This window comes from Fukomys damarensis, unplaced genomic scaffold (genome assembly GCF_012274545.1).
Source record: "Fukomys damarensis isolate Sample0158 unplaced genomic scaffold, DMR_v1.0_HiC HiC_scaffold_19, whole genome shotgun sequence".
NCBI lineage: Eukaryota > Metazoa > Chordata > Mammalia > Rodentia > Bathyergidae > Fukomys > Fukomys damarensis.
The window spans coordinates 57,190,071-57,203,676 of NW_022900931.1; the positions used below are offsets into that span (position 1 = coordinate 57,190,071).

The following is a 13,606-nucleotide window of genomic DNA, read 5'->3' on the forward strand; positions in this document are numbered from 1 at the left end:
GAAGAAGAAGAAGAAGAAGAAGAAGAAGAAGAAGAAGAAGAAGAAGAAGAAGAAGAAGAAGAAGAAGAAGAAGAAGAAGAAGAAGAAGAAGAAGAAGAAGAAGAGCTTGTCACAGAAGAGCAAAGACAGATCCAGGAAGAGCAGACAAAGATCAGGAAGCAGAGAAAAGTAGCCCAAAATAAAAGACAACAAGCCAAAGAAGAGAAAAGACTAGCAGAAGAAGAAGAGAAACTTGCACAAGAAGAGAGAAAGTTGGCTCAGGAAGAGAAAAAACTGGCCCAAGAATATGTGAAACTCTCCCTGAAAGATGAGAAAATGGACCAGGAAAAGAGTATGTTTGCCAAGAAAGAGGAAAAACTGGCCCAGAGAGAGGAGGTGCTAAGCCACAAAGCAGAGCAGTTGGCCCACAAAAGGAAGAAACTGGCCAAGAAATTGGAGAAAACTGCCCAAGAAGAAGAAAAACTAGCAAAGAAAGAAGAGAAAACTATTGAGGTACAAATGCTATTGGCCAAGAAAGGGGAAACACTGAAGCAAAAGGAGCAAAGGCTAGAATGGGAAGAAAATGACTTGGCCCAGGAACTTGAGGAACTGGAAAGGAACATGGAAGATCTGGCTTTAAAAGAAGTTGAGCTGGACCAGGAAGAAGAGAGACTGGCTGAGGAAAAGGAGGAACTGGCTCAGGAAGAGAAGATACTGGTTTGGCGAGAGGAGACTCTGGCTAAGAAAGAGAAAGCACTGGCCCAGGAAGAAGAGCTGCTGGTGCAGGAAGAAGAGAAACTGGCCCAGGACAAGGAAAAAAACCCCAGGGAAGCAAGAAGATTGGCTCAGAAAAGGCAGAAACTGATAGAGAAAAAAGAGAAACTGGCCCAGGAAAGGGAAAAACTGGTCCAGAACAAGAAAGAATTCACCCAGAAAAAGGAGAGGCTGGCCCAGAAGGAAGAGAATCTGGCTCAGAAAAGGAAGAATTTGGCTCAGGAAGAGGAAAAACTGGCTCAAAGAAAAAAGTATCTCCATCATGTCAAAGAAGAACTCCTCCAGGAGAGAGCGCGATTAGCTCAGGTAAAGCAGAAAATGGGTACGTACAAGGAGACCCTGGATCAGGTAGAGGAGAAGCTGAAACAGGAAAAGGAGATAGTGCTCAAGAAGAAGGAGAAGCTGGATGCTATAGAGAAGAAACTGGTTCAAGCAGGTGGAATTCTGGCTAAAAATCAGGAGAAAGTGGCCCAGGAAAAAATGGAATTATCTTTGGAGAAGAAGGCAGTGTTCCAAGGAAGGAACTTGCTCAGAGATGAGCTTGATATTGCTAAGAAAGAAACATCATTGAACATGGAAATGAAGATGTTGGCCCAAAAGAAGATTAGACTGGCTGAGGTAATGGAAATTCTCTCCAAGGAAGGGACTCAAGAAACTTCAAGAAAGACAAAACTGACTAAGCAAGAAATAGATGTGATGAAGAAGAAATTGTCACTAGAGGAGAAGATAATAAAATATAAAGATAGGATTCTGGCCACAGAGGAAAAGGATGTTGCCAAAGGAAAACTGGAATTTACTACTGAACAGAGAGTATATGCAAAAGAAGAAAGGAAGTTAGCTAAAGTTATAAGTAAGTTGGTTAAAGAAAAGAAGGACATTTTTAAGGAGCCAACAAAAAAGAGCAGTGTCATGAAAGTACTTCAAAAACTAGTCAGCGATGAAAGGAAAATAACCCAGGAAGAAATAAAGATGACAAAGATAAAGCGGTCACTTATTGTCAAGGAGAGCAGACTGAGCAAGGAACAGAGCAGACTTGATATCAATGAGTTGAATTTTTCTGAGCAGTGTGGCGGTCCAGCCGTCACAACACTAACATGCCTGAGTCGGGGAGTGAGGATTGAGAAAGGAAAGAACACTCAAGCCTGAGCGGAGACAAAGAGAAGTCTGATTTATTTCACAGAAAGAGCTCCTTTTATAGGTTCACAGCAACAGGAAGCTTTTAAGGGCACACAACACCAAATCATTGTTTTTCAAAGACCAAATTTCCTGACTCTTACTGATAACATCAGATCTATGGCTGTCTCTTTGAGTTTCTTCCATTGCAGCAAAAAGTTTAACAAGCAGAGTCCTAGAATGTTACAGATTGTATCAATGCCTTGAGTGTAGAGGTGAAGAAGTTTCCTTTTAAATGTCAAACTCCTACAGGGCCACGGCCGGGCTCCCACAGAGCAGGAATCAGAATTGGCCACAGATGAAGAGAAACTGGCCAGGGAGCAGAGAAAATTGGCCAAGAAAATGAGAAATATTACAAATCAAGAGGAAAAAATGACCGGGGAAGAAAGTAGACTGGCCAAGGAACAGAGAGAAGTCATACAGGCTGTGGAAGAGGAAGAAAAAATAGAGGAGGAAGAGAAAATCCCATTCTTTAAACAGAAGTGGAGGAAAAAAGAACAGCCAAAAGAAATCGATACCCTAAAGGGAAAGTTCTACATAAATGTGTATGAGAGGGAAAGTGAAGAAAACACTTCTAAGGAAATAGAAAGCCTGTTAGAAAAAGTAGAGCAAGACAGTTTGTCTGATGAGGAGGTGGAAGAAGAGGAAGACGAAGAAGAGGAGGAAGAGGAAGAGGAAGAGGAGGAAGATGAGGAAGAGCAGGAGGAAGAGGAGGCAGCACAGGAGGAAGAAAAGAAAAAGATGGAGGTGAAGGAGGGTGAGATGAAGGTGGAGAAAGAGGAAGAGAAAGAGGAGGAAGAGGAGGAAGAGCAGGAGGAAGAGGAGGCAGCACAGGAGGAAGAAAAGAAAAAGATGGAGGTGAAGGAGGGTGAGATGAAGGTGGAGAAAGAGGAAGAGAAAAAGATGGAGGTGCAGGAGGAGGAGGAAGAGGAAAAGAAGGAAGAGAAGGAAAAGAAGAGGATGGAGAAGGAAGAGAAGAAGGAAAAGGAAGAGAAGAGGAAGAAGAAAAAGAAAGTGGAAGAGGAGGATGAAGGTCCCAAGAAAGAGGAAAAAAGCATGGGTGAGGAAGAGTTGGAAAATTTGAGTGAGACAGAAGAAGAGAGAAGCTCAATAGAAGAGGACAAAGAAAAAGACATCTTTAAAGAAGAAAAACTATTTAAGTTATAGGAAGAAAGAGGAAAGGACCTGCAAGGAAGGGAAATGGTCCCTTCTATTAGAGAAAGATCCTTTGGGGTCAAAGGCAGTGGTATAAAATGGCTTTCCATTCTAAAAAGCCCTTCCAGACAAATGATCTCAGTACCTAAGGATATGGGATGGAAGATACAAACGCTGCTGCCAGCTAAACAAATATCCTTGGAAGGAAAACCCATGGCACTTCAGACATACAGGGCATCCTCAAAGTTAAAACTGAAGGATAAAGAAAGAGAACTGTTGGAGAAATACAAACCCATGCCTCTATATGTTCTGGATACAATTTTAGTGTCCCAAGAGCAGGACATGAAGATATCATTCACATCCGACATATTTAGGAAAACAACAGAGGCTCACAAATTCCTACATAGACTCCCAGATGCCAGATGGAAGAGGTTTTAGCAGCATCATCCAGCTCTGAAAGAACGAAGGAGAGTACAACGACCCCTTCCCCAGATCCTTGCTGACAAACAATATCCAGAGGTAGAGGTAAGCCTCTCAGATGTAGAGTGGATCCGCCAGTTCCTAGAAGAGATGGAAGCTGGAGAACAGCTTTCCAGAGATAGCTTTCACAGACTGTGTCAACTCCTCAAAGACCTGACCTCAGAGGGAAACTTAGAGTGGCTACGTCCGGCCATGCTTGAAGCCATTGTGCACCATCACATGCAGGCTCTGGAATCCCAAAGCACAAGGGCCTCAAAGACCAGTGGGGAGTCCATGGGTCTGAAACACCTGAAAGTGATTCCTCCTATAAAAGGAAAGGAAAAGGAAAGTTGGCTAAAACCTTTGATTGTTCCTACACCAAAGTCCTCATTACCTTCCAAGAGGATTATAGACCCAAATGCTACAAATTGGCATCTTTTAGGCGAGCCTTTCAGGAGTACACAGATACAGCAGTTATCCAATGCCCTCAGAGAAATGCAGACACATTTTTATCCTGTCACAAGAGACCTTTTCACAGGTGCCCATGCCTCTGTGGACAAACAAACCCTGGCACTTATGTTTCAGAAGGAACTTAGGGCTTTTAAGGGTAAGGACAAGCTGCCCAAATTGGAGAAGAAGACACAGCCTATCTCACAAAAGAAGGAAAAGGCACCTCCATGGGAGACATTTGTGGCACTGTACCATGTTTTGCGGATGCTCCAGCAGCGATACGCCAAAGACACTGCTGCTTGGATGGAACAGTTCCATCAGCTCATGGACTTGTACCAGCTCAAGTCCCCCAGAATCCAGAGGCTGCTACAAGATCTGCTACTGAGAGAGGAGCCTCAACCCAAACAGATCATCTACAAAGAGGCCCTGAATGCCACTGAGCTAGTACCCGGGGAACGGGTGTTCTACTGCTTGGTTTGTGGTGGCTCTCATACCCCAAGAAGCACTCTTGGGTTCCAGGATGTGCTACCTCTCCCTGGACAGAATAACGTGCACACCTCCCTTCCTGTAGGTATTGCCAAGTATGGAATCTTGGAACTTGCCTGGAAGAGCCTGCCCCAAGCTGATACTCACCTCACCAAACAATTTCCTGACATCATTGCTACCACTCCCAAATTTGGGACTGACTAGAGGTCAGGGTTTTTCATTCTCAACTGGAGAAAGGGCTGCTCATCAGAATATAGACATTTAGGGACCAGATCAAAGCCCTGTCCTTACCCAGCTCTAGAAACCCGTTTCTGTATGTGGAATAAAGAGGAGGTTCTTTTTTGCAACAAGCACTTCGATGTGTTCCTTTTCCCCAAAGTTACTTTTTTTAGGAAGATCACCAGAGACACATACTTTTGTGAGTGGGAAAATGTCCAGCAGCCAGTGGTACTCACCTGTGGAGTTCCTGAAGAATCTGTCCTTGTTCTCTTCCTTCCTTATCTCCCACTATCACTCCCCCAACCCCGCAAAAAAAAAAAACAAAAACAAAAACAAAAAAACTACAGAATGGAAAGCAACTGTCACAAAACTAATGTATATTTGCATTAATATAAGAAGTGGAAAGAGAATGGATTTAAGAACCAGAAGACCTAACATTCTTCCTCTGTGGAATCAAATTCCCTGATCACTGCCAAGCATGACTTGAGTCTCAAATAGCAATTGTGTTGGATATTGAGATCCTTAGAGTAAAGAAAAAAGCTTCACCAAGTTTGAGCCAGCACCATCTGTTGAGTTCATCACTGAATCCCACTAAAGAGTGAACCCATTTGAGGTTAAAGCAGAAAGAAAATAAGAGAAGCTTATGTCTTTCATTGCTTTCACTGTCACCGGGATGTGGGGTTTGACAGAATGATGAAATAAGAATTAGGAAGCCTAGCTGTAGGCTCAAATAGACCCCCAGCTGTCTAGAAATTTATTTAGGATCCTTCCTTCCAACAAGAGATAAGATTTAAAGGAAAAAGGGTAGTGGACTGGGGGTTTAGCTCAATGATGCTGCACCTGTCTCACAAGCCTAAGGTCCTGAGTTCAATCACTGGTACCTCCCCACCACCACCAGCAAAAAAAAAAAAGGAAAAGGGTAGTAAAGTAGAGGAAGCTGTCACTGCCAGTAATCCTGTTCTCTCCTTGCTCTCTCCCTACAATGGATTCTTCAGAACTGCCTCTTTCTAGGGCAGCTGAGCCTTCCAACTGCCTCTGGTAAGGAACCCATCTTTGCAGCTCCCCATTCTCTGCCACATCCTCTACTTTGTTGTTCTAACCCTTGCATCTTTGGATGTGTTTTCTTTTGGAGAAAGCAGGGAATAGAGGACAGCAGAACATTCTGAGAAGTTAGATTCATCTCAAGAGCAATGAGAGCTGTGACCCTGCAGTGGGGCTCTTCCATGTCAGAGTACACGTCAGGCCACATGGATGATGTGAGAGCTATGGGTGTGGAGCAGGAACCCTCAAAAAGGATGACTCACCTGACAGCCAGGAAATGAACATAAAGCTATCCGAGCTTTTTCAGTAGCCTTAACTTGAATCACTTCTCCTTTTGGCCTCTGTTTACTTACCTACCAAAAGGGGATAATGTTCACTAAAAATATCAGGTATGAGAGGGGATATCACTACAGATCGTACAGACACTTAAAAAGATAAGACTACTATAAAAAAAACTTATGCCCATAAATTTGACAACATAGATGAGATGAATAAGCTTGAAAGACCCTGAAGAAAATAACAATACCTAGCTGATTCATTTGTTGGATCGATCATCCATATTCCAATTTTGTTAGTTGACCTAATAATACCCTCATAGCTTTCTTTTCCTTCCATTACAGGAGTCAGTCCAAAGTCAGGGTATCAGTGGCTCCTCTGGTAAAAACAGAGCCAAGTGAATTGTCTGTTGTGATCCGAGTCAGAAAAAAATATGGATGACCCTGCATTGAGCCTCAGAAACTAGGTACTTTGCTGTGACAATCCAGGTTTATACCCTGCATTTGATCACTATGCTTCTTAGTTAAGACATTTTTATTCTTGAAAATATTTATTCTTCGTTATTTCAACTCTTCTATCCCTACCCCTATTTTTTACACCATATGTTTGTTAAGCTTATAGAATTAGTTGTCCTATAGCTCTCTCCATATTTTGGATTTTTCGATAGAGCATGGTTTCATAAACTAAGGTCTTAGAGATATTTTCAAGGTTTTTTGTTTTTTGTTTTTTTTTTGTACTGGGAATTGAATCCAGGGCTATAGCCCCAGCCCCTTTTCTATTTTTTATTTTAAAACAGGCTCTAAGTCACTAAATTGCCTAGGCTGGGCTCAAACTTGAAATCTCCCTACCTAAACTTACCAGATTGCTGAATCACAGCCATGTGCCACCATGCCCAGCTGTACACATGTTTTATGCTTATGAGTATATTCCTAGGAGGGAGGCTGAGGTGGGAAGATTGCAAATTCAAGCCCAAACCGGGCAATTTAACGATTTAGAGAAATCCTGTCTCGAAATGAAAAAGATCTGGGGAAGAATCCGACTGTGAAGGTCTTGGGTTCAATATTCAGCACTGGGGTTGGGGGTGGGGGTAGGAGAGGGGCTTCAGAAGTAAAAAGGATATCATGCAGTACTAACTGGAGGACTAGAAGTCCCTAAAGCAAGCACAATGAGAAGTTCATTCCCTGTATCATCATCATCATCATCATCTACTACCAAGGGACCCTGGGGAACAGGCTAGACCACAACCCACAGCACTTGGGAGTTTTACCTGAAGTCCCAGTTTCCCTAAGGAGAGACAGAATCGCAGAGGAAACTCTTGTCCTCTTGTGACCACGCCCCCTGAGAGTCAGAGACCCGAACGGACTTAGGAGCGCAGCGCCTCGCTCTCTGGGAAATCCAGTCCAGCCTCGTGGTCCAAACCAGGGGTCGTGGTCCAAACCAGGGGTCGTGGTCCCCGAGGCATTACCGAGCGCGGTTCCAAGGCCCCAACCTGAAGGACGAACTCTCCCGCCGCGAGGAAAATCCAGCACTAAGAAGAGAAGGCGGCGGTGGAGCGGGAGCAGGCGAGCCCGTCCTCTGGGGGGGCGGGGCAGATGGGTCCTCCCGAGTGGCACCGCCCTCCGCCGTTGTGCGCAAGCGCGTCAGAGTCTCCGCCTGGCGCGAACTGGCCCCGCTCCACCCCACTTGTCCGCGTGGTCGACTGGTCTCTCCCGCTGTATAGCAAAGGCGGTGATGGCGTTTGACAGCCCAGCCTGGCGAAAACAAGGGTCTTGGAGAGCAGGGGACGGATGGCGTCTCTGCTCCCACCCGGTCCCTCTCGACGTTAATTTAGGTCCCGCACGCCGAGGCCAGGAAGCAGGGAGAATGATGAGGTGCGCTCGGGGGTCCTCGCAGGAGTACATTCCAGGGACCTCCCTGCCCTACCTGTTTGCCTCTGTGGGGTGGTGTAGAAGCGAGCCAGAGGTGCGGCCGGGCACTGTCCTGTTTGGTTGCCTTAAACTCTGCTGTTCTGTTTTGTGGCTTCCTCAGGCTTCGTGAGCTTGGGTGCTGCCACTGTAAAGGGCTCCATGGAGACCCCTTATAACCACCAAGAGCCCACCCTCCTGTGTGGCTGCTGATGCGGGGCTTCTGTCATAAAGGCCAGAGCCTTACAGGCGCAACCCCGCATGTGCAGTGACAATGGCATCGTAGCTATGAACATGCCAGGAGTCGGACTCTGGCCTTGCCACGTTCTAGCTGTGTGGCTGGGGTTTTCCTCTCCTGGAGAGAGGGGGATGATACGCAGAGGTTGAGGTAGAGTTGGCGTGGTTTGTTTAGCAAAAACAAATGTGGACCGTCCAGTTGCCTTTTCAATTTCACTGAAAAGAACTTATTAGTATAAACGTGTACCAAATTGTTTGAAATTCAAATGTAACAGTTTTCTCTGGCAGCCCTGCTTTAAGGGGTTGTTAGGAAACAATGCATGAACAAGTCTTTAGAAGAGAGCCTAACTTATGTAAATACACTATAAAGTTTGTATATATATTTTAAAAAGGTCCCAGTCTTCTCCACCTCCAATATATGAGTGTCTCTAGTCATCTGGGCGTACTGTCTTAGAGGTCCAGCCTTCAGAGAGCCACGTTCATAAAAGGTCATTGTAGCCCCACCTCACCACTATCCCACTCCAATATACTGACGTCTTACCCCATCAGGAAGCACTGGATTCCCCTCGCCTCCCTGCAGTTAGCACAATCACGTGGGGGGTTTTTCAGGTTCTTAGGAACGTTGGTGCTCTCTCTGGTCTAGTGTGTGGCTTGTCTGGAATGGAGGGGTCGGATGCATTATGATGGAGCCAGCGACACACTTGCTCTGGGAAGTCGTACCTAGGGTTTGTCTCTTCTACGGTTGGCTGCGAAATCCGTGGGTGATGAGGGCACGAGAGCTAGGAGGGAATGGAAAGTGAATGGGGAAGCCTGTGATGCTAAATATTAGCAACGGGCTTCCCCAGCAAGTTCGGTGAGTGGCTTTAGTCCTGCGGGGCTCGTTAAGGCTCCCGCCTGCCATATGTGAGGTGAGACTGTTGAGTCTGAGAAGTCTGAAGGGGAAAAAATGGGAGATAGTGAAGCAGCAGGAGATAGGATTACAAATATAAGTCTGACTTCAGTGTTTCTGTTTCATCTCTTATTCCCCCTCAATATTAGCATGGCCCTCGACAGTAATAGCACCCTGAATTTATATTGCATTTTTATTACAAAACCTTTTAATTTTCATTTTATTTATTTATTTTTGGTATTGCGGAATTGATTCATTTTATTTATTTTCTGTCCTCACTTTGGCAGCACATATACTAAAATTTATTTATTTTGAAACAGGATAGCCTTGAACTAGTAGTAATCCTGCCAGCTGTCATTCTTTCTTCTCTGTGCATCTTTTACTTCAACCTATTATGTTTTTTTTTTTTTTTTGGTACGGAGATTGAACTTGGGTCCATTGGGCTTGCAAGGCAGGCCACCGAACCACTGAGCTAAATCCCTGGCCCCCTAACCTATTATGTTTTAAATGACTGTTTTATCCCTGTCTCATCCACTGTGGTTTCCTTTTTTTTTTTTTTTTACCAGGGATTGATTTCGAGACCTTGCACTTTCAAGGCAGGCAGTAGAACCAACTGAGCTAAATCCCTGGTTCCTTTTCTTTTTAAAATTTTGCCTTTTCTTTAAATTTGGAGGTCTTTTTTTTTTTAGTCATTTATATGTCTAGATATGAATCCTTTGTCTGAGGAACAGCTGGCAAAAATTTTTTCCCCACCCTATGAATTATTTCTTCACTCTGTTGGGGGTTTCTCTTGCTGTGCAAAGCTTTTTAATAAGATGAGATCCCAGTTGTTGATTCTTTGTAATATTTCCTGTGTTCATGGGATTTGTTCTTTGCCTATACCAATGTCTTCAAGAGTTCTACTTATTCTATCTTCAAGCAGTGCAGGGACCGAAATGTTGATTGTGCCCAAGCAGGCTGTAAACAGGGCTGGCTGTGAAGACTCCGCAACTGGTTCGTTTATAGAAGTGAGTGCAGCTGAAGCCTATGTGATGAGGTCAGATTAACACCAGACACTGAGTAGGAGATTGGAGCCTACTGCGGAGATTTCCAGCAACATTTCAGGGGTCCCCAGTACAGCAGACTTAGTGTTTCTGTGTTAATATTTAGATCTGTGATCCACTTTGGTTTTAGTTTGGTGCATGGTCAAACATATAAGTCTAGTTTTAATCTTTGGCATGTGGAAATCCAGTTTTTTTCAGCACCATTTATTACAGAGGCTAGCTTTCTTCTAGTGAAGATGTTGGGCTCCTTTGCCAAATATAAGGTGGCTGGAATTTTTCTTCATCTTCTAATCTAATGTTCCATTGATCCTTAGGTCTGGTTTACTTTTTTAATTTGTTTTTTGTTTTGCTACTACCATGATGTTTGTTTGTTTGTTTTTTCCAGTACCAAGGATAAAACTCAGGACCTTGTCCTTGCAAGGCAGAAGTGCCACTGAGCTAAATCCCTGACACTCCGTGCTGTTTTTATCACAATAGTTTTGTAGTATACTTTCAAGTCAGGGATTGTGATGCTTTCTGCCTTGCCTTTGTTGTCCAGAATTGCTTTTGCTATTCTAGGTTTCTTCTGGTTCCCAAATGAATTTTAGGATGTTTTCTCTAATTCTGTGAGACATGCTATTAGCATTTTGGTTGGGATTGCATTAAATCTGTATAACAATTTAGGAAGTATGGCTATTTTCACTATATTGGTTCTTCCTATCCAAGAACAAGGGATGTCTTTCCATTTTCTGATATTGTGAACAATCTCCTTTTTTCATAGTACTGTAGTTTTCCATGTGGAGGTCTTTTACTTCCAGTATTAGAGTGATTCCTAGGTATTTAATTTTTTTGGATACTATTGTGAAAAGTGTTTTTTCCCCTAGTTTCTCCTTCAGTGAATCTGTTATCTGTGTAGAGGAATGCTATTGATTTTTTAAATATTAGGATGGGATGGGTAGATGCGTCTCTTTCTCACTCTGTCCACCAGATTAGCACAATGTACATGCACTAAGTAAGCATGGACTGGCTCCCTGATTTTTTTTTTAAATGCCTTACTTGGGCATTTTGATTATATATGCCAAGATTCTTTTTTTTTTTAAAGTCCATGTCAATTAATTTATTTAATAACATTTCTGGATTGCAAACCAAAAGCAATAACTTCAAATTAAAGGAAAGACTTGCACTTGAAAGGAATAAGAATATTTATAATGCAATCAAATGTGTTTTCTATACTTCATGACAGAGAAATGAGTAAGTCAACGATGGTACTTCCATAAAAAGATAACTAGTAGCCACTAATAATGATGCTAAAAATGTTGTAAAATAAAATAGAAAAACATATGAAAAAATATGTGTTTATAACATGAGGAACAATAGGAAAATCTAGATATTTAGACTGTAGAAAATAAACAATTAACAGCTTCCAGTGATGATTTGAGTGGTGGGCCTCTGGAAGTTTTTATTTTGACTTTGCTTTCTATTTTCCTAAGTCTCTAAATTTGCACTCACTATCATTTATAATGGACAAAGAATGAAATGTGACACTGATTTCTTCAATGTCACCAACGTTCTCCTATAGTTGAAGACATAAAAACTTAAGCTTGACAGAGATTTAAAGAAAGAAAAATAAGCTTTTTCCTTAGTTTGTATAAATATTATTCCATTTGTTATTACTAGCAAACTTAGTTACTAGAATTAGTCAACTGTTTCATTTAGGTCATTAACCTTTTAAAGCCCTAAACGGCTAACATTGAGGCCATATCAATCTGTTTTGAAGCCTATTGTGGATTTTATATATCAAACAGTTGAGACATAAGCACTAAACCAGTAAAGATTACCTTCACCATTTTAAAGAACATCTGAGTGCCTTCAATCCAATGAGAAGTGATGAATCTACAGCGAGCTGTCTGAGACAGAGTTATGTGTAGTAGAAAAACCACACTGAGACAATGCAGTTTGCACAGATCTTCCACATCCTGCAGGTTTAAACAATTACTGTTCACCTAAATAAAATAGAGAAGATGAACCAGGGAATAGTAGGCTAAGAAACTGCACAATAAGTATGCAGAGCCACAACAGCTGACAGCCACACTTTGACCTGTAGAGATTCTGAGATTTTCTTCTGGGCCGGGGATTTAGCTTAGTGGTTCCACCACCTGCCTCACAAGTACCAGGTTCCTAGTTCAATCGCTGGTACAAACAACAACAACAACAAAAAAACAAAGAAAAATACCCTGAGATTTTCTTCTTTCTACATTGTTTGCAACAATGATTTTCAGCACTTATACCTATTTGAGATAAAGTAGAAAGGAAACATTCAGCTTAATACCATTTAAGATATTTCTCAGGATTTCTGGTTAAGCCAAAGTTTACTTGAGCTGATGGAGCAGCTCATGAAGTTACAATCCCAGAGAACCCTGCAAGCAGATCCACACATTAAAGCTTTGTTATGTCCAAAGAATCATTTGAAAACTGATACTGGACAGTGCTGGAGGAGAACGCCCAGATAGCAATGTATCTGAAAAACATGCCCAATGACAAAAGGCATAAAGAAGTGGATATACTTAAGAAAATGGGACAATATAAATTCTAGCTTCTTTAGGAATGCTATTGATTTTTGAGTGTTGACTTTGTATCCAAGTACACTACTGAATTTGGTTATTAAATCTAGAAATCTTTTGGGGAGTTTTTGGAGTCTTCTATGTAGAGTATCATGTCATCTGCAAATAATACTTTATCTTCTTCTGATCCCATCCTTATCTCTTTTATTTCTCTTATCTAATTGCTGTGTCTAATGTTTCCAGAACTATATTGACTAAGAGCAAGGACAGTGGACATCCTTGTCTTGCTCCTGATTTTAGAGTGAAAGCTTTGTTTTTCTCCATTTAGTATGATGCTGGCTGTTTGTCATCGATGGCTTTTATCAGACCGAGATAAAGGCAATCTATTCCAATTTTCTGTAGGGTTTTTTAAAATCATGAGTGGGTGTTGGACTTTGTCAAACACATTTTCTGCATCTGAGAGGATCATATGGCTTTTGTCATTGACTCTGTTAATATGGTGTATTACATTTATGATTTGCATATGTTGAACCATCCCTGCAACACTAGGATGAGTCTACCTTGGTCATGGTGCATAATCTTCTTGATCATTTGCTAAATTCTGTTTTCCAGTATTTTATTGAAGATTTTTGCACCTATGTTCATAAGAAGTTTGGCCTGTAGTTTCTTTTTTGGTTGGCTCTTTCTCTGATTTAGGTATCAGGGTAATGCCTACTTCTAGGAAGGAATTTGGGAGTATTGCTTCCCTTTCAATTTCATTAAAGAGTTTGAGTAGTGGGATTAGGTTTTCTCTAAATTTCTTGTAGAATTCATTTGTGAATCTTTCAGGGACTGTACTTTTCTCTGTTGGTAAGTTTTCAATTACATCTTCAATTTCATTGACTGATATTCTTTTATTCAGAATCTTTATATCTTTTTGATTGAGCTTTGATAATTCATATATATAGATGTATATCTCTATATATATCTATATCTAGGAAT

General features: G+C 42.0%; 1 protein-coding gene across 1 annotated transcript in view; it reads left to right on the forward strand.

Annotated features, from left to right (window-relative positions):
• Positions 1–5,472, forward strand: part of LOC104867510 (WD repeat-containing protein 87-like) — a 19,446-nt gene extending 13,974 nt beyond the window's left edge. The window contains 2 exon segments of the mRNA XM_019208633.2: positions 23–1,825; positions 2,213–5,472. Coding sequence (XP_019064178.1) covers positions 23–1,825; positions 2,213–4,680 — 4,271 coding nt within the window. The 3' untranslated portion in view covers positions 4,681–5,472.
• The last annotated feature ends 8,134 nt before the right edge of the window (positions 5,473–13,606 follow it).